The sequence below is a fragment of the Acinonyx jubatus genome, chromosome B2 (genome assembly GCF_027475565.1).
Source record: "Acinonyx jubatus isolate Ajub_Pintada_27869175 chromosome B2, VMU_Ajub_asm_v1.0, whole genome shotgun sequence".
NCBI lineage: Eukaryota > Metazoa > Chordata > Mammalia > Carnivora > Felidae > Acinonyx > Acinonyx jubatus.
Genome location: NC_069385.1, coordinates 22,170,633 through 22,190,971, shown reverse-complemented (window position 1 = coordinate 22,190,971; position 20,339 = coordinate 22,170,633). Strand labels below are relative to the sequence as shown.

The 20,339-nt window shown below is 43.6% G+C and overlaps 2 protein-coding genes across 9 annotated transcripts in view; one reads left to right on the top strand and one right to left on the bottom strand.

Moving 5' to 3' along the window:
- ZC2HC1B (zinc finger C2HC-type containing 1B) overlaps nt 1-14,735 on the top strand; it is a 52,951-nt gene extending 38,216 nt beyond the window's left edge. Inside the window, exons 7-8 of one of the 3 annotated variants that reach the window (XR_008298296.1) lie at nt 2,237-4,377; nt 10,962-14,735. Coding sequence is in view for 1 of the 3 variants with exons in the window: in XM_053222153.1 (XP_053078128.1) it covers nt 2,237-2,307 (71 nt within the window). In the remaining 2 variants the exon portion in view is untranslated. Of the gene's footprint in view, nt 1-2,236; nt 7,723-10,961 lie in introns of those variants that run through there. The other 2 variants (XR_008298297.1, XM_053222153.1) reach the window with 2 other exon arrangements.
- PLAGL1 (PLAG1 like zinc finger 1) overlaps nt 5,194-20,339 on the bottom strand; it is a 27,871-nt gene continuing 12,725 nt past the window's right edge. The window contains exons 2-4 of one of the 6 annotated variants that reach the window (XM_027056722.2): nt 12,652-12,783; nt 8,939-9,066; nt 5,194-7,553 (exon numbers count right to left, since the gene is read on the bottom strand). In XM_027056722.2, coding sequence (XP_026912523.1) covers nt 6,308-7,549 — 1,242 coding nt within the window. In that variant the 5' untranslated portion in view covers nt 7,550-7,553; nt 8,939-9,066; nt 12,652-12,783 and the 3' untranslated portion in view covers nt 5,194-6,307. Of the gene's footprint in view, nt 7,554-8,938; nt 9,067-12,316; nt 12,469-12,651; nt 12,784-20,339 lie in introns of those variants that run through there. The other 5 variants (XM_027056723.2, XM_027056724.2, XM_053222152.1 and 2 more) reach the window with 5 other exon arrangements.

Below are 20,339 nucleotides of genomic sequence, written 5' to 3'. Positions count from 1 at the left end.
GAGAGAGAGGAAGCTTCATGGGGGCGGAGGCATTCGGGATGAGCTTTCAGGGTGAGCTAGATTTTGACCAGTGGAGAAAAATTGAAGATGGAACAAACAAAGATAAGAAAAGGAAAATGCAGAAGACATACTTCGGAAACAAATGGCCCAAAGCATAGCAACGAGTTGGGGTGTGAGCAGAAAATCAAGTTAGAACGGAAGGCTGGCCCTGGAGCAAGGAGGGTCATAAATGCTCAGTGAGGCACCCAGACTGGATGTGATAAACGCAGACGCTGATGTTGCCTCCTCCGTCACTGGTGGCTGCATAAGTTAGGCAATCACGATGGCCTGGGATTTCTCATTTCGAGCTATTTTGTTTGTCTGCAGAAAATTCTTTTGAGGGAGCATTTTTTAAAAAGTATCACGTAGGAAATTAATGCTTAGTGTGGAAAATACTGGAAAATGGAGAAAAAGAAGAAAATAAAAGACACTCATAATTCCATATCCTGACACGACCACTGTCAACATCGATACCGTTTTCCATTTTCCTCTACTTACACTTTCTTTTTTTTTCCCCTTTTATCAAAGTTTGGGATCATAGCCCCTCTACTCATCCTCACTTTTTTTCACTAACACATTTTGAAGATTTCCCTATGGCAAGAAGAGTTTTGTCTTCGAGCACTGTATCACAGGTTACTTATTTAGCTCTTTTCCTGGTAGTGAGCAGCTAGGTTGTATCCACTTTTTTTGCTGTGCTAAGTAATTCCCTTCTTCGTGGATGATGGCCCAGACTGATGTCGAGCAGTCTTCTGAGCACGTCATAGATCATCTCGTTCACACCTCACAGTAATACAGTGCACACGTAATTGTCCTGTTCCTGGTTTACAGGTGAGGGAAGCACAGAAAGCCTAAGGAACTGGCTCAAGCCACTTCATCGAAAGGGGTAGAGCCGACCAGACCTTTGTCTGCTTTGGGAAAACTGGGTCAAAAATGAAAACATTAAGGAGATAGGCATTGATAATATTGTAATCATAACCTGTAATACTTATGTATGGAAATTGTTGTGGAAAAAGATATATAGATCTTTTACTCACACGAAGATTCTGACGTTCAGTTGCAAAGTGAGTTTATAGCCTAGTTAGCAAATATACAACCGGTGGCTATGTGCTCGAGGGTTTGGGTGTAAAAGGGACTGGGTTTCTGAGAAGGTACTGCTGAGCGAAGCTTCTCCAGGACTTTCATACAGAGCAACTAAGATCACTGTGTCAATACAGTTCTGGGCGCTAGACCTATATTGTGTCATGTATTCACTGAATCGTATTGCACGACTTTGTTGGGGTGGGCTCTGCTTTTATTTTTGGATCCAGCGGATTTGATGAAGGTAAGCATCTTCCCTGCACTGGCATCCCCTCCTTACTAATTTAATTATGTAGCAGATGTAACGAGTATCAAAGGGTCAGTTGCCGCGTCTTTGGAAGACCTAAAACTTGTAGGACTTTCAGTAAAAGGAACACTGAAAACTCTTTCTACTCCCATGTCTTTTGATTAGTTTGATTCACGGTGTCCTTGGGTTGTTTGGTAACTCCCCCTTCATAAAACATGGAGTGGAAAGGAGGCCTCTAGGACAGAAGGGGATTGTTCCGTTTTACAAAACAAAACAAAAAAAAAGATTTATCTGAGACTCCTGTCCCATACCATGCAGTACAAAACAGACCATGGTATGGCAGGCTTGTATCTACAAACTCCTCCACCCTGATACCTAATAATGCTGCTGGGCACAAAGGAAAAGAATCCTGTCTATGGAATGAGTCCATCGCTATGAAAATAAGCCCTGGGAGGAAAGGCATCTCATGCTTCCATAAGGCTTATCAAACCCTTTCTGGAATGAGAGCAGGCAAAGAACTGTGAAGACACGATATACTCAGGGAACATTTCGAAAGCCAGGACAGCAGTGGGGAGAGTCGGATTGTATAAGTGGTGGCCTGCCTGAGGTGCTGGTCCCAGAGGGCCCAACCGCGAGAAAGGGAAGCGCCAGGGGCAGAGATAGAGAAGGTGCCTGGGACTGTCCCTGTTTCCCTTATTATTTGGCCCAAGATAGAGACTGATTATTTGTCTATAGCTACAAAACAAAACAGAACAAAACAAAAAGGAAGGAGAGACTTCTGAATCCAATGTGAGGATTTCATAATCATTCCTTTTTTTTTTTCTTGTTAATGTTTGCTTTTACATAATAACAAATCTGTTTATGTCTGCAAAGGATTAGCAGTGGACCCTGCTTCTGGAGCAAAACTCAGACAAGGATTTACTAAATCTTCTAAAAAAGATTAACTCCTAGAGGCCAGGTAAGGGGGAAAAAAAAATTAACCTCTAATCCAGGTGTTGCTAATCATTTAATGTGTAAGATCCTGTTACTGAGCCTTTAAGAGAATGAATCCATAGCAGGCAAACCAAAGAGAAATTTGGGTAAATCCTCCCTTGGATTAACAAAATATATGCTCTTGAAACATACTCTTTTGTTAAACATATAGTTTGAAAATGATATTCAGCTTCTGACTGGTAAACCACAGGAAAGGGGAATGAGCCCTCATTTTGACCTGGAAGGCTACAGCCCTGTCCCTTCTTCCACACGCATTTCCCCCAAAAAGGCCATTTCCCTGAGATTGATACTGAATCGGACTGCTATGGAGACTTTTTTTTTTTTTTGATATTGTGATTTTTGTTGTTAAAACTGTAATGAGGCCTATATTATTTAACATTCCCAATGTGGAAACAATGAAGTTCTAAAGTAAATGCCTTTTTTTGTTTTCAGACGGTCTCCCCTTATCAGCCTGCGTGGCTGTGTACCCAGGAATGCCACCTAAGGGGGGGGAAAGGCAGACAGCTGTTCCATAAGCCCACGATTCTTCTTGAGACGTCATGTAGAACAAGTAAAAACTAGATTCAGATTTTCTTCTTCTTTACTCCCTTTAAAATTTTCAAAACAGTATCATTAAACAACATATCAGCCTGCGTGAAAGTGGTTGAAGTTTTGGTGGTTTTTTTCGGACATTTAATAGGTCTTTAAAGAAATGTTACTTTGGTGTTAGAACTTTTTGGTGAAACAGTCTTTGGAGTTCTATTTACTGGCATTATTTACTTACTAGGAGAATCGGTTTTTTATCCAGCTTCAGTCTATATGATGTGAAATCCCATTTTTGATATTTTCTTCTGATAAACTTTAATTAGTAAATATCCTAAGTTTCCATCTGTATACGACGAAGAATTGTCCCACACCAGTGCACACAATTTCGGGGGAAACGCTGCAGTGGAGGAACAAGATACAAGAACCTTCCCGTCCTGTGGGAAGGATGCTCTTAAGAGGCCTCAGGCTGTTTCTCATGGCCAGGTCAGAAGTCACCTGCTCAGTTTGCCTCCGGTTTCTATGGCTCTGTGGGGAGGTGGTGTCTCAACTCTTCCTTCTCCTTGCCGTCCTCTGGGTGAATACACTCTTTTTGTAAAGTGTTTTGTACTCCTGCTTTTTCATGTAAGAATTTTTATTTAAAAAAATTGTTTTAATGTTTTATTCATCTTTTGGAGACAGAGTGAGACAGAGTGCAAGTAGGGGAGAGGCATAGAGAGAGAGACAAAATCTGAAGCAGGCTCCAGGCGCTGAGCTGTGAGCACAGCTGACACGAACCGTGAGATCATGACCTGAGCTGAAGTCAGACGCTGAACTGACCAAGCCACCCAGGTGCCCCAAGGATTATTTTTAATTAAAGCTTTTATTTATTTTGAGTGGGGGAGGGGCAGAGGAGGGAGAGAGAGAATCCCAAGCAGGTTCCTCGCTGACAGCATGGAGCCCTGTGCAGGACTCAGACTCACGAACTGTGAGTTCATGACCTGAGCCAAAACCAAAGTCAGACGCTTAACCCACAAAACCACCCAGTTTTTTTCTTGAACTCAGGGAATTTAAATTAGGAATTAGCCCATTTTTCCTAGATTTATTTTTATTTTTTAAATGCTTATTTTTGAGAGAGAGCATGAGCAGGGGAAGGGCAGAGAGAAGGACACAGAATCCAAAGCAGGCACCAGGCTCTGAGCTGTCAGCACAGAACCCAACTTGGGGCTTGAAACCACGAACTATGACATCATGACCTGAGCCGAGGCCGGACACTTAGCTGATTGAGCCACCCAGGCACCCCTCCTGTCTGAATTTAAATAGGAGAATCCCAAGCTACTCCCACTCGTAGTATAGCAAGTACAACACCTGAACTCTTTTGATCTGTATTTTGGGACCAAACGCTATGTTCTGTGCTCAGGTGTATCAAGTATGTGTTCTGGATTGGACTGAAGACTACGAAGCCATGTAAAAGTATTTGTGGAAGGTTCCGTAAGAGGATCTTGGGAGATTTTGCTAAGGTGAACCAGTACTCTCATCATGCTCTGGCAGATTGCCTTCTCTCAGGTAAGAGTGGATATAGGAATGGAGATAGGCCTCCCACTGGAGTCCTACTGAAGAAACTTTACCCCTTTTTCTCATTTCCTACCCACAGCTTAAACTGTACTGTAAGGATCCACCATGTTGGTTCCCCATACTGCAGCCAAGCCCTGGGTCACTTGGTGCCCTGTGTTCATCAGCATCACCATTAAGGGCTACGGGCCAGGGTCTCTCACATTGGCTAACAGGCTTCTTTGACGGACAAAGGTTCTCACGGCTTCCTTTTCTCGGCCCACCCCCCAACCCCATCCTAGTCAGAGACAAAGCAGAAATAGGCTTTTCAGATTCAAGGGATCCTAATACTTTCTGAAGAAATCCCAACAAGGAATAGGCAAATTTCTAATCTGTACTAGAAATTAATGGTAAGGACCATTGTAAAACTGGAACATGGTCGTCCAGGATAGACTACACTTCAGTAGCTAGTACTCTGACATCCGCATCAGAAATAAATTACATAATATTATGGCAGAATTCACAATGTTTTATCAGTAATTTTTAGAAATAAAGTCACAGTGGTGGGAACTTAACTGAAGCATTTAAGCTTCCACCTTAAATCCCAATTTACTCCAAAAGTAGTTTCTAACAGATGCTGAATAGAAGTCACAATAGTAGTTTCTGTGGGGGGAGTAATGGCCAGGAGGGGGCATGAGGGAGCCAGCTAGGGAGCTGGAAATGTTTTATATCCCAATCTGGATGGTTACGCGCGTGTAGTTTGTAAAAAAAAATCAAGTCAAGTCTGCAGGATTTGTAGAGTTTATTATATGTAAGATATTATCTTCATATAGAAAGCCTCTAAACACAAAAGACAAAGGAGCTTTGAAAAAAAAAAAAGGTTAGGTTTTATATTCTTAAACTCATTAGATACCAAATTCAAGACATAGATTATAGTTACATTGCAAATGTTATCCTTTTGAAAAAAACTAATATTGACTTAAATGATGAATTTAAATGCATTTATTGGTGATTAAAAATAATACTTAAGCAGAGTAGTATTTTAAGCCAGACAGAGCAAAGAAAATTCTTGTTTAATATATATATATATTTTAAAATTCCAGTAATATTTTCTTAAATTCCTGTTAAAAATATAATCAATATTAAAGTCAGCAAAATGCTTTCTTTTGACTGACGCCTGGATTATTTTACCACTTAACCTGGTTACACAGTGATTTTTTTTTTTTTCTGTCAGATGTAACTGACAACCAGTTTAGTCTTTTAAGATACATGAAGTGATAACTCACATTGTAGCATCTTGTGGAAAATATTCAAACTACATTTAAAATGCTTTTTTAAAATGGAGACGTCTATTATTCCACAAGAAATTGTTTCTGTAAAACTACAGGTTGGCTATGGCAATAGTAACTAAACTACATCCAACCCTGAAGGTAGAAAAATCCCTGAAAAGAAATACACAGCCTAGTTATAATATGCAATATAAAGGTTATTTTGTATTTTAAAAATTCTCCCATTTTGGAGAAAGCCAAACCTTCCCATAGTTCCCTTTACTAGGCAGTGCCACATAAAATTAGTTAACATTATTATGATCATGGCTTACGATTAAATTCAATTTGACAAACACCTATATATAGCAGCCCTCGTTTGGATGTCGGTTCTGACAATATTTGCAGTTCCATTAAAGAATACTTGCTTATCAAATTTGGTACAAAGCATGAACACTCAGGACAATTGGCACGATACATGCAGTTCGAGAACTCTCTTATCTCAAGCCAGTCATCACTGAATTAGCCGTATTTCCAGTCCCGCTTTCCAAATCTCTCCTTGTAGCATAACTGATGCTTACATGCTCCTTAAAACACATCTTCCAGAATAAGAAAAGGACGCTTTAAAAACCAGTCATCTGAATGCATGATGGAAATGAGGCAGGATAGCAGAGCCGGTGCCAGCTGGGAAAACATGGGGGATGGGGGGGAGGGGGAGCTGGCCCAGGCTCATAGTGCTCATGGCTAGTGAGGGATCTTGTTGCTGCTGCCCCAGACAGCTTAACCTGTGGGGCAGAGACTCCCCAGGCCCCAGGGTGAGAGTGCCATTCCCAAAGGCGTTTTGGGTAGCAGGAGGGGGCAGCTGCCAGAAGCCCAACAGGGGGGAAATGTCCAAAGAGGCAGGTATCGTTAGGTTCACAGCATCTGCAGGTAGCTCCTTGGGCAGGCTCACTTTACCAGCGCTTCCCTTAGCCGGATCGAAACCTGGGTTGAGCTTGTGAGGTGACTGAGGCTCTTGCAGAGGCAAGTCCTCAAGCAAATTGATATTGCAAAATCCTTTAGTATCTGCTTTGAGGGGCAGGCTTGCAAGTGGGGAGTATGAGGTAGAACTGGTGTTGTACTTGTGATTCTGGAGGGGCGCGGGAGGGGAGCTGGGAGAGGTTACGGGGTGGAGGGGGGCCAGGGGCTCCGGCAGCGCCTGTACAGGCTGGGAGGCTGGATCCGAAGGGTTGTGGGCGTGGCCGTGTACCTCAGCGGGCAGGCCGCTGGCGAGCCCGTTCTGCGCGTGCGCGGGAGCCCCCAGAGGGAAGGGAGACAGCGGGGCGGCCTTCAGCTGAAACTGGGGAGAGATGGAGTGGAAGGTGCTCAGAAGGTCTCCAGACTGCAGACTCTCTTTCATCAGCTCCTGCGAGTGTGTCTTCTTGGTATGTCGCGTGAGGTGGTCTTTGCGCCCAAATCTCTGGGCACAAAACTGGCACAGGAAGTCCTTGCAGCCTGTGTGGACCACCAGGTGGCGCCGCACGTCCTTCCGGGTGTAGAAGCATCTCTCACAGTGGTCGCACTGGTGCTTCTTCTCCTTGGTGCCGCTGGGGGGCTTTTCTTCCGCGTGGGCTTTGAGGTGGTCCAGCAGCACCTCGGTGCTCCCTAGCTCTAGGGCGCAGACCCCGCAGGTGAGGTCGCCACTGCTGGCCGCGTGGAGGGCCAGGTGCCTCTTGTAGCCCAGCATGGTGTTGTACTTCTTCCCACACTCCTCACACCCAAAGGCCATTTTGTTGGGGTCATGCGTTTGGAGGTGGTTTTTTAGGTGGTCTTTCCGGTTGAACGTCTTCTCACAGTGAGCACACTGGTGAGATTTCTGGGGCGAATGGGTAGCCATGTGCCTAGGAACAGAAGGAAAAAAAATTGAGTCCATTCTGAAATTTCTACAAAGGTGTAGGAAAAATATTAAAATGTTAATAGTTTTCTCTAGGTGCAGGCATAAGAAATTATTTTCGTTAAAAAAAAATAACTTTTCCATGACTTTCCGGATTCTACAAATATATAACTCTGTGATTAAAAAAAAAATAGGCACCACTAAAGGCATCATACAATTTTCATACCTGTAAAAAAATACTCTTTGAGAACCTATTTTCCTCATATAGGCAAAGATTTCTAAGCAAATACGAATATTTAAAAATATGTCATCTTCAGGAAGGGGTTCAATGGATGTTCTATACTCTCCGGAAATTACTCAATTTTCAAAAGTGACCCAATTAACCTTCTACACAGAACCCCATGCGCCCCCTCACACCCTCTTCCCAGATTTTAGGTTTTTATCCTATGTACAATTCCTGCTTGGTTTTCATTAATTGAGGCAAAAAGTTCAGGCCGTAGAAATAACACGAAAAGTCTATCCTTGACCTCAGAGAGTGTTCAGTTGGACCCAAAACCCAGAATGCCACCCCACCACCTGTGCTGTGAGTCTGAGCCTCATGCTCAAGTCTCGGCCCCCCGTTTAATAAGATTTTCTATCAGCTGTCATCTCAGAGGTGTGCAGCCCCTGTCTCCAGAGGCTCGAACAACAACATTTGTGAAGCAGCCTAGGTTGTACTTCAAGCCACAAGCTGCAATTAAGGATGCTGTTCTGGAAGTACAAGTAACATACAGGACCTGGCGTTTCACAGGATACACTCAGTTATTAAAATGAACCTTTTTAAAGTTTTAAGGATGACAAACAGGATTTCCTCATCAAGGTTGTTTTGTTTTTTAAAACCAACAGAGTTTAGGGGTAGATTCTCGTGATGTATATACTGTATGTTAGCCAACTTGACAATAAATTATATTTAAAAAACAATAATAAAAATTAAAAAACCAACAGATTTTAGGAGCTCAGTGGAACTACAACAAATGGAATTGTGATGGTTTTCCAAAATGGATTTGTGCTTTACAAGTATAATACAGGTATTTTGATGTTTCAGACCGACTAAGAGGACTATGGCTTGTCCCTGAATCTCAAAGGAAAACTTTTTTTTTTTTTTAATTTTTTTATTTTGAGAGAGAGCGTGAGCAGAGAGAGAGAGAGCGTGAGCAGAGAAAGAGAATCCCAAGCAAGCTCCACACAGGCTTGAACTCACAAACCATGAGAGCATGAGCTGAGCTGAAATCAAGAGTCGGATGCTCCACCGACTGAGCCACCCAGGCACGCCCCTCAAAGGAAAACGTTGAACTGTTGTAGAAGCTTAGTCCTTCTAGAAAAAGCCCTTTTGAATTTTGCCAATGAAATTACCAGTGACCTTCACGAAGCAGGCTGAGGGTGTCTCAGTGGGATCTTGAAGAACTGGAGACGGGCTGCACGCCTCTGAGATGCAATTGAACTTGTGGCTTTGGGTACAAAAGAATTTCTAACAACTCATTCTGTAAAAAAAGAATTTCTTTAAAGACCATATGTTGAAGTCAAAAGTATACTCATCATACCTTTCACCCAACCTTCTAACCTACATTGTCCACTCCTGATCCTTTTCTAGAATTGGTAAGGGGTCTATAGTAGCCGCTGTTGGGAAGCCAGTTCAAAAACATAAAGGTGATTTGAGTCTAATTGTCATTTTCTTAAAAATAAAGCAAAACCTTAGGTCACCTCCCTTTCTCCTTTAAAAACAAAAAGCCAACTAAGTGCAGGGGATAGAAGGAAAAGGAAGTTCCTTCCGTCCCTTCCCTCCAGGACACCAGAGCTCAGCGTACACAGGGATACGTATAATGGTACAGACAGTTGTGGAGAGACAGGAGCCAGTGCGACAGGCACCTGGGACATGCAGAAGTGTGTCCCCAAGTTCTGCATGTATTGAAACAGACTGCAGAAAGGGTTTTGCAAGCCAAGTTATACAAGGCTTATACCCCATTCTTACACAAGATATCCACAGATACATCATCAGCAATAGATGTGAGGGGGAACTGTTTGCAAACTTGGCATTTAAACAGTTTTCAATGTGGTCTAGTACTAGTGAACAGGACCCCCTGAGCTCTGCCCTGGCTCTTCTTTCTTGCCTCTCTCCCTTTTATTCTTTGTGGAGGACTTTGATCGGATTAGATTTGTCACCCATGGGTAGGTCAGTGCCAAGTTAACGACTCTGGACTGTCCTACTCCTGACTACCTGTGAGAAAGGCACAGGTTGACAAAACCCTACTTGAGCAACAATCCCGCTTTTCACATTTTACCAGCTGCCATTCCTCCGAATTTTTTGACTCTTTCCTTTGCCTGGTATCCAGCCCTTCCCCTTTTAATTGATCCCTTACTCACTCATGCAATAGTCCCAATCTAGAACACGATCATCTTATAGCTGAAATTACTTCAACAAGTGGTTTCCTTCCCTCAACTTCTCGTCTTGCCTCACAGTCCACGACACCATCAGTTTCAGCCTGCTACAGGCAGCACCAAGTGTAACTGCTTACAGTAAGACTTCCCACCAGGAATTCTGACCGGCCTTGCCGAATCCTCTTTTCTTCTTGCCTTTTGCTGTTTCCACCTGCGTCCCCCGTTTGCTGTACTGGGGCCCACGTTCTCTTTTCTACTTAAGCAAGTTCTTTTCTCCAACCTCTGCTTCTAAAACAGAGCTTATGTTGAAGCTGTGGGAAATGGGATGGAATGCTACCCCCACCATAAAAACGAAAACCACAAAACCTAAAGCGTCCCCTCATCTTGCCACTCTTTACTCTCCTTCAGGCCAGAGAGTTGTGAGGTGCGGGGGGGGGGGGGGGGGGCCGTGCAGGGCGGGCGGTTCTTGCATAAAGCCCGTTGCTTCCCGTTTTGGCCACAGTTTGCCCCCTTCGCCCAGCAAGCTGTTTCCCTTGCTTGAAACGACCACCTCCCAAATATTGCTTAAGGCAACCTCCTCAGCGTGGTTTACCACAGTAATCCCACCTAATTCCTGTCATTCCAATAATCTGTTAGCTCCAGTCTTTTTCAAATATTTACCTCCTGTATGTGTTTTGATCTTTATTCACAGCCTAATTATCATCACTGTGGGTTTTAACTGCAGCAAATGCTGCTTTCAGTATTTGGGAAGAACAATCACTGTGCACACATAAGAAGCTTGTTGCAAAACAGGAGGGCTTTGCAACAAAATTGATGCACACAATAGGCACTCGGTACTTATATATTTCTGGCAACTAAAGACTGGCCTGTGTACAGAACCCATTTGAGTTTTAAAATACCTAAGCGTTTATAGGCTTATTTTAAACCCGATTCTATTACATTATGACAGTGGTATACTGAGGGGCCAGGAGCATAATGTAGATCTTTTTAAAACTTTCAGGTGCCTCTCTTCAAGGGCACTCCAAGATGTAATAATAATGTGGTCCATGTTCATGCCACTCAGATGGACATCCTCTCTTGCCAAATTTCGACTCTCGCCTGTGCATTTATAGGTGAGTAGTCTGAAAGTTGAAGCTCTAATGTTCATTTCATGGAGATGAAAGGCAAATAAGTTTCCCTTAACCAGGTGTCAAAAGATGCACACAACAGCACAGATTCTGCGTGTGGACCACATCCATAGCACATGTGGCCTTTGTTCTCAACAGTTCTCGAGACTACTGTGCAATTTAGCAACTTTGTGTGTGTGTGTGTGTGTGTGTGCGCGTGTGTATTTTATCTTTTTTAGGATGTGAATATCCTTTAGAGGGAGAAGCTTCAACTTGTATATTCATTTCCCTTGCAGAAGTGAGGACCTAATAGGCAATCAAAAAATAATTCAGACTAAATATACTTTTTTTTTTTAAGTAACAGTTTTTATCCTTTGGTGTATCATGGATGCCTCTGAAAATCTGATTAAATGCACATACTCAACACCTGTATTCCCAACAGAATTCCACTTGGGAGGTTGGACAAACTCCTCGCAAGTTGAGAAACTGCTCTGAAAGCTGGCACTTGGGAGATGTTCCCTCCCCTCCATCCTTACTGTCAGGACGCAAACACACGCTCCGTATTTCATACTGGACTATTACTTCACACCTCCCCCCTCAGTCTACTTGCCTCTTCTCTCGCCTCCGAATTACTACCAGAGTCCTCTAACACCCTGATCAAAACCACCTTTTCCACTACTCAGACTCATTACAATAAACAGACCCTTCAGGACAGAGGCTAAGGCCAGTTACGAGCTGCTTTCCTTTTTTGCCTCCACTTTGAGCCTCACCTGTTCGTCCTCCACCACTACCCTTTATACTTGTGCGCCTTAAGGCCAAGGCTTCGGGCTTCCCCAGAACCTCATCTCTGTCCGCCTCCTGGTCCAGCGTATGGCTGTGTCTTTCTGAGAAGCCCTACCGATGCTCCTCATCAAGCAGCGGAGAACAGCTTCCTCCACCTGCACACCTCTGTCCAAGCACCTGCACTGCATTTTAATTGTGTTTGCATGACTATCTCCCCAGCACGGGTCTTTTCATCTTTGTGTTTTTATGCCTGGCATATTGTAGGACCACAGGAAATACTCGCTGAATGAACGAACTGACACTACATGCAAAACTGTCACAGAAAACCGCATTAAACCCTGCAGTGTGCAAGGCTAATGTGCATCCACATTCTGCATCCATTTTCCCTTGCGGTCTCTGGTCAGAGGGCTAGCAAAGCCACTTAAAGGTATGTGTCAAAGTACATACCTTTTCTAGAGCCTCTCACCTCATTAATTTATATCTGGAAATGAAGGCTTTGCCACAGTCTGGCTGCAAGCACTTGTAAGGTCGCTCCCTGGAGTGGGAATAATTGTGGATAGTGAACTTCTCCAGGGTGAGGAACGTCTTGCCACATAATTGGCAGGGATAGGTGGCCATGGGCTTTACTTCTCACACCTTCCTTTTCAGATGCGCTGACCAAATGCTGTGCCATTTAAGCACAAATGGAAGGATGGTGCTGAGCACATGAGCAGAGCCACGGCAGCCTGAACTCCAGACCAGGGGAGAGGCAGCGTCGTGGTCCTGGGCCTGGTTCTACCCAGACATGGGCCTCTCAGTTACCATGAGCTTTGCTTCCTGCTTTCCCACATCCCAATTTATAGATGCAGTCTCAGGCTGGGAGAATGTCGGAGGCACAGATGAGGTTCCAGGAGCATCACCAGAGCTGGGGCATCTTCTGGATCGCCAGACTGGCTGTGGAGAGAACAACAGTGTTCTTGTATTAGCTTGTATTGGACAAGAGTGCTCTTCCTCTCCTCCCAGCTCAGCATCGACTACCCAGAATCCACATATTACTTTCAATGGCTCCAGTGCAGCACCCGAGTCTCTGTCCTCCCTCATGTGCTTCGGGAGGTCCTTCTGCACATAAATCCTCCCAAGTGGCGAGGAGACAAGCACACAGTGTTCTGATGGTAGGTGAAGCACACTTTCCTTTTGACAGAGACAGCTCTTTCCATCGACTAAGGTGTGTGTTACCTATTTCAGATCATGACTTCAGGTCAGTGTGAGGCTCAGCCAACCAATTCAAAGGAAAAAAACCCAAAAATCTCCCCCATGTGTTAGAGTGTTTTATCGGTACAGAAATAAAAGTCATCTCTGCTTATTCAAACCTTGGGCTGTCTTCACCCATGGTTAGCATAACATACGTTGTTTATCACACCTGTTTAAACTTCCAGGGGAGGAGATGAAATAATTTGTATACATCCAAGTTAATTTGTTTATAAGGTTACCATGCTGAAGATCTCAACAGCGTGATGTAAACAAAATGTGAATAAAACCAGTTTAGTTCACTCATGTGCCTTTGAGGGTAGACAGAATATTCCCACGGAAACAAAAATGATGGCTCAGGCTGCAGTCAGAGGTGTAGGTAGCATCCTCTTGTAAACTGTTCTACTGATCTCTTCCCCTTTTGTTTCTGGGGACCTTTCCTCATTCCCCAGCCCCACTCTGGAGGGCCAACTACTCGTTAGTAAGGCCACTTCTAGAAGGTGGGCCTGCTGCCTCAACCTGTCTCAAACCAACCTTCCAACCCAGGCAAAGTCACCCAAATCCATGCTCTTCTTCTTCTACCAATGCGCCACCATTTGAGGAGCCTTAAGAGTCTCCGGCAGTCATGAACAATGCAGAAAAAACCCTGGCTACCTAGAATCCTGTGCTTTTCTAGAGAGAGTAATTCTCAGGCAAGTGGATGCTAACCTTTCAGTTGCCATACTTAAAAAAAAAAAAAGTACTATATGTTTACATTAAACACACTGGAGTAGCTTGTATGCAGGCCAGTCTTTTCTGAGCTTTGCCAAGTAAGCAGGGCACCCGCAGCAAAGTGACCAATCACAGCAGGTCCTCAAGGGCCCGTTTCCTGCATGCATTCATTTACTGCCCAGTCTTTAGAGATGCTCCTTGTTGTTAAAAGTTTTTACTTACCTTTTCACAGTTACTTTCATGTAAGAAGGCTGGAGTCTAGCTAGGTCAAATTTATTATAACAACAGTCTAAGCATCTTTAAACCTACCAGCTCACAGCACACATACACAGAAAGAGAGATACTCCTTTTCCAGCGGACAAAACCTAGAGCAGACTTCTTGTGTCCCTCATCAGCTAGCTCGGATGTTTGCAGACACTGCTCAGAGCTCGGCAGGAGCCAGCACCAGGCAGAGAGCCCTCCCCCTGTGCCCCGCCTGCTCGGAACCCTCAGAGCTGACACGCAGGCTTTGAGCTGAAGCTTCAGCACTGATCCAAAACTGGGAACGCGGGCGCTCTCAGCCAGCATCTTGGCACCAAAACTTCCTTCTGATGGCAGCACGCACACGCCTTGTTCCTCTGTCACCAAGTGTGACTTGAACTGAGCCCCTCTTCCCCAACTCCTTGTTCCCGCACAGTACTGCAGCTCATGCCTGAGGCCCTACTCTGAGGCATCCCCAACGAGCGTGGCCACAGACAAAATGATTCCTTCCAGGAATGCCATCCTGCGTGGCCGAGTTTTTGCTGCCAGGTCTCATGACGTGTCCCACTTCCCATCTAGCCAAAGTCTGGCTGCAATACTGGCCCAGCTATAAGAGGCATAGAATTTATCATCACCATTAAATGTCCTCATTCATTTGAAATTTCTGTGTTCCAAGGCTACCAAAAAAGATTAAAATGTAAACATAATATGAAGTTTGAAATTCATCTTTTCCTTGTTCTCATGACGGCTGAACTCAAAATAGCGCCAGTCCCTCAGGAGGAGAGCTGGTGTGGTGGAGGGATTTGCTCGCTCTCTCTCCCCCGCCAATCCCCTGCATGTACACTAAATTCATTCTCCACATTCTTGCTGAGAGATGACCAGTACGTCCAAGAGAACTTTCTGTGATGATGGAAGTGTCTCATATATGTCGGCTACTGAACACTCAAAACGTGACTCTGAGAAACCGAAATTTTTGTTTAAATGTAAATAGCCCCATGTGGCTAGTGGCTGCTGTATGAGACGGCACAACTCAGTTCCACACTTGAGCGCGAGAAAGGCAAGGTTCTGCTTTCCTTCAGACACAACTGTGCTGATTCACCCTCAGGTGTTTCCCTGAAGTGTGGGAGCGATTCGTGTAGATCCAGCCACTTGTTCTATGAATACAGTGGAAAGATTCCCCAGTTCAAATTCTAGCTTGTCCACTTGTCATTACATCTTGAGTCTGTTTCCTTATTTGTGATACCACCTGATGCATATAATGGGCTGCTGGGGACAACCAACTGGAACAACAGGGATCTGAAATATGCAGTAATCTAAAAACATACCACACAAGTATAAGTTGTTTATGAAACACTGGGATTAAGAGCAGAAGCCATCAGCTGCACAAGTGGCACAGGTTTCTAGCCACTCAGCTACGGCCATGATAGAAAAACTCACGTTCTCTCCCTCTGTGTGACCCACCATCCGCTATTCACAGTGGGAGGAACCAGTAGTCTGGATAACACAACATGCTCACACACGCAGAAAGACCTATGACCTTGGCAAGTCAAAATCGGCATTCTTTGTTCCTCAACAGATACCAACTTTGACTGATGGCTTACCAACAGACCAAGAATATGAAGGAAAAGTAGTATTTATTCCATTTAGACTTAACAAAAAGTGCCTGCCCTTTAGCACTAAATAAAATTTTCCCAGATCAACTTTCCAGCCACTTCCCTAGATTCCAAAGTCCAACAGTCATGGACATCATTACCTACATTTCCCTTGGGCCTTTGAAGACAGTGGGTATATAATCAGGGATTTACAGACACAGCAGATTTTATTTAAATGTGACACACATTTCCTCACTTTGTTCCACGTGGAACTTTTAAACAATAACAAACATCACTTAAACCTTTTTATACACATTTAACTCATTTCATGAGTGTCTCTTCACAATCCCTGATGTGTTTTTAGGTCCATGTGTTAAATACGCCTAGCCCAACACTAACTGGCCTTCAAATGTCGAACTGAATTAATTATACTATAATTAACATTCTTTAAGTCTTTTTGAATGAATTCAAAATTCACAAATGGTTTTAACGTTTCTTTCACCATAACTGTGTATTTCATTAATGTGGACCTTCAAATATAAATATTTACACTGTGCTCATGATACTATCACAAACTCCTATAAAAATAGTCTTTCTCAACAGACTATAAATTCATTGTGGCCGAGGATCAAAGCCTAGCTATTTTTAAAAAAATAAACCGTGTGGATAATACAGCGCCCCCCATCACCATGTACTTGACCAGTACGGGCTGGCTGCCGCTGATTCCAATCTTTGGTTGAAACCTGATGCGCTTTCTGGCCACATCCTTGAAACAGACTCGTGATTAACTTTCTATTATCTGGCAAACCACCAACAATCCTAACAGAACTGACAAAGAGATGGTCCTGATGATAATCAGTCTATATTCTGTGACCTGAAATACAGATGGCATTTGAGTCTTAAATACGGTAATATTTCAACACCTGTCGCCCTGGAAAGATAGTAAGTCTTCCCCCAAAACATCTCAGGACATAATTTTCAATCCCCTTGATTCTAAAAATACTGCGTGAGTGATACAGATCTGCCACTATGCCAAAGAAGGCTTGTGCCATCTGCTTCATTCTGTTCATGCTGATTATTTTGGGGAGGAGTGAGGATCAGATTGGAATAAGAACATATATATATGGCAACAGCTAGGAAAGACTGTGTTCCCTGAGAGCGAGTGGTATACTACAGTAGAGGTCAGAGCACAAGTGTAGTTCTAGGATGTCCCCAGTGCTGCGTAACACAAGCATCTAATAGGGGACGACAAATGTTCTACAACATTCTCAAAATAAACTATGACTTCTGGCTTCTATTTCCATTGTCCCCAGTGACACAATGCAAGACCCATTTCTGAGAGGAAACTGAATTTCCATTTTTAATCTTCTAACATGGGTACTCCAAGCTCTTTTTTTGACTCCATTCATCATCACTCCTTGTGGATAAGAAGGTTCTGCTCCAAACATTTCCCTGTGTCTCATACACCCCTAACTTGGGATTGTTTTTATACAAATGAGTTAAAACCAGTTTTAGAAGGGCTTCTATAAAAGTTCTCTTTTCTTTTTATACACGCAAAACATGAAAACAGCCCATCATGGAGCAGGGTAAGTGGAACTTCACTGCTTGTTTGAGCTCTAAGAGCCCTCTGTAGAGAGTGCGCTTCTCTTAGTATCAGTTCTTTGAAGGACTTTGGTAGTGAGTTTCTAACCTCAATGAACAAAACTATCCATAAACATCAACAAGATAAAGAAGATTCTCAGAACCTCTGGGTAGTCGTTAATTGCTTATTACGCACACGCACTGTAGAATTTGTTAGGTACTGTATCTGAGCAAGCACGACAGAAGAGTTGGGGCTCAGTATATGTCTAATCAGCAAAACAGGTGCTCACGGGGCAGGACTAACTTGGTTGAGGATGACAGATGTGAGGTCTTGATAAGTACCTCACCACATGGCTGTGGCTGGGTTTTCACTCTTAACCTAGAGCAGGGGGTTATAAATGGCTCTGAATTCTCTGAAATTCTGTATAAAATTAGGAGGCATGTACGCTGGAGTTCTTATGGGGGGAGGGGCCATGGCTTTCTTCAGATATTCTAAGGGGTCCTAGATTCAAATAGGTTAAAGGTCACTGACTTAGATGAAAATAGAGGAAATCCCTCTTGGTGCTATCAATTCAGTTTATTCATAAAGTCATTGATATTTCCTAATCTGTGGGCCATATATTTTGTGCCTCAATCACTGCATGTTATCAGGTTAATGTAAAAAAAACAAAAACAAAAACAAAACAAACCCAAAAAGGTCCTATAATAATGTTCTTCTGAAATTCAAGCAGTAAACAACTTGTATAAATTTCATTTCAAATATGGCCTCAGGGGCACCTGGCTGGCTCAGTAAAGCACGTGACTGGATCTTGGGGCTGTGAGTTTGAGCCCCATGTTGGGCAAAGAGATTACTTAAGAAATAAAAAAATTAAAAAACAAATAGGTGAAAAAAAACAAATATAGCTACAGATGATAAATTCAACTATCACGTAAGACAGGGCTACATTTTGAATACAGGGCAGACTACCCTCCAAATTATAGGGGCTCATTTGTCAGCATCTCTAAAAACCTTTTATATAAAAAATATGTGTATTTATCTTCATTAATGTTGTAATATATTATCACTAAAATCCGCTAACACCTGAGCTGCCAGCACATGGAATGAACTCATAAGGAGGATCCACAGGCTTGTCACCCCCTTGTGTGTGCACCTCTCTCCCACAGTGGCCCAATGGCTACAGGGACTGCAGGTCGATTCACATGCTATTTCATTAGCGTGCCCCGTTCTGTCACGCTTCTGTGTTTTCCACACGATGCCCCTTCCTAGAATGGTCCTCCCACCCCCTGCCCACCTGGCACCTGGCAAACTCTTCCTTCTCCCTGTCACTCCCAGGCAGAGGAATGAGCTCCTTTCCTGCATAGGGAGATGGTGGACCTGAGAGGAACGGATTTGAAAGTCCAGCTGAAACCCTACAGACTTGGGCTCAGGAGGTTGCGGTGGAGAGAAAAGCAGATCACTGAAAACCATGGCTAACTGAGAGCAAAATCTGTTTGGTGAGAACCTACCTCCACAAAAAGTTCTTCTGTGTACTTCCAGAATTACATATTCAACAGCCTATTAGATATTAGACATCTCCACCTTAACACATTGGAAACCATTTGTTCTCATCTGGTGGGAAGCACCCACTGACTGACCTTGCCCCTCCGTTCTGTTCTGGGAGCACCACCGGCCACCTGCTGAACAATCAAGTTTGCTGCCTACTGACTTTTAAACTGCTACCTTGAGAGACTTAGCTTTGTTAACTCAATGACTCAGCTCTTATTTTCTTAGAAACAAGGCCTAAAATAAACAAGAAAGCCAAAGTGACTTATTTAATATTCAGAGAGAAAAAAAAAACGAGAAAGCTCTCTGGTCGACTATACCACAGCTTTAGAACATCAAATCTATGCACTAGACTTAGAAAATGTCAATAAGGGGCTCCTGGGTGGCTCAGTGGGTTAAGTGTCAGACTTCGGCTCAGGTCATGATCTCACGGTTCGTGGGTTCGAGCCCCCGTTAGGGTTCTGTGCTTACAGCTCAGAGCCCGGAGCCTGCTTCAGATTCTGTGTGTGTGTGTGTGTGTGTGTGTGTGTGTGTGTGTGTCTGCCCCTCCCCTGCTCGCTCTCTGTCTCTCTCTCAAAAATAATATTAACAAAAAAAAGAAGAAAATGTCAATAAGGACAGGGTGCTAACTTTCTATTTACAGATAGCTGGGAAAAATCCAGTGGAAGATGGCAAACTGAATAAAAGTTCTAGTCTCTCCTGAAACGCTACTAAAACAGTATTAGTGAGATTTTTTCAAATACAGCCTAAGACAACAGGAAAGGAGAAAACTACCACAAAATATGGTAAGCTGGAAAGCAGGTAAACCAGCAGTAACTGGCTCTGCAGTCGTAAGAAAGCTCAGTGCTAAGCCAGTCATGAAAAGCTGTGAAGCAACTTGACTGACCCTGCAGAACCCATTAAGAGTCTCAGAAATGTGGGCACTAGGGAACTCTGGAGGTGGGGATGAGAGTGGGTGTACAAACACAAAGAGTGGGAACGTCTGTGGGGAAGCATGCAGCACTCTGACCCCCTCCCGGTAGAGGGCATGGGGGTGGGGCACTCTGCGGAAATAGGGAATGAAGGGAAGTTTGTATATTTGCCCTATTTGGCGACCAGGCCCATCCCCTCCAGGGTAGGAGACTGAAGGAGTCTTCTCTGGGAAAGCTGACCGGCCCAAGAGAAAAGAGATAATTACAAGGACAAATGGCAGGCCCCGGGTTTACCTGCATTAACCTACAACAAGCCCTAGTGAAGTACACAAAGCTTCCATCAGCTTTTTAATGGCTCCACTCATAAATCAGCAGGCAGCTGAGGATCACCAGAAACCAGAAGAAAGCATCTAATAAGAAAAACTGACAGAATAAATAGAAAAAAGCAGCTGGGATGAAGACGATGACTCTACGGGGAAAAGAAAACTTAAAAAACAACTATAAATACCTGAGAGAGGGAGAGAGATCCCTAAAAGAAGAAATACACATACACAGATACAAACACATTTTTTTAAGAAAACAAAAGAAAAGGCAGTAGCAAGAGCCAGACAGGGGCAGGGATTTGAGTCAAACTTGCTAGGGGAGCATCTGAGAATCTGCAGAAACTCCTCTGATATCTTTATG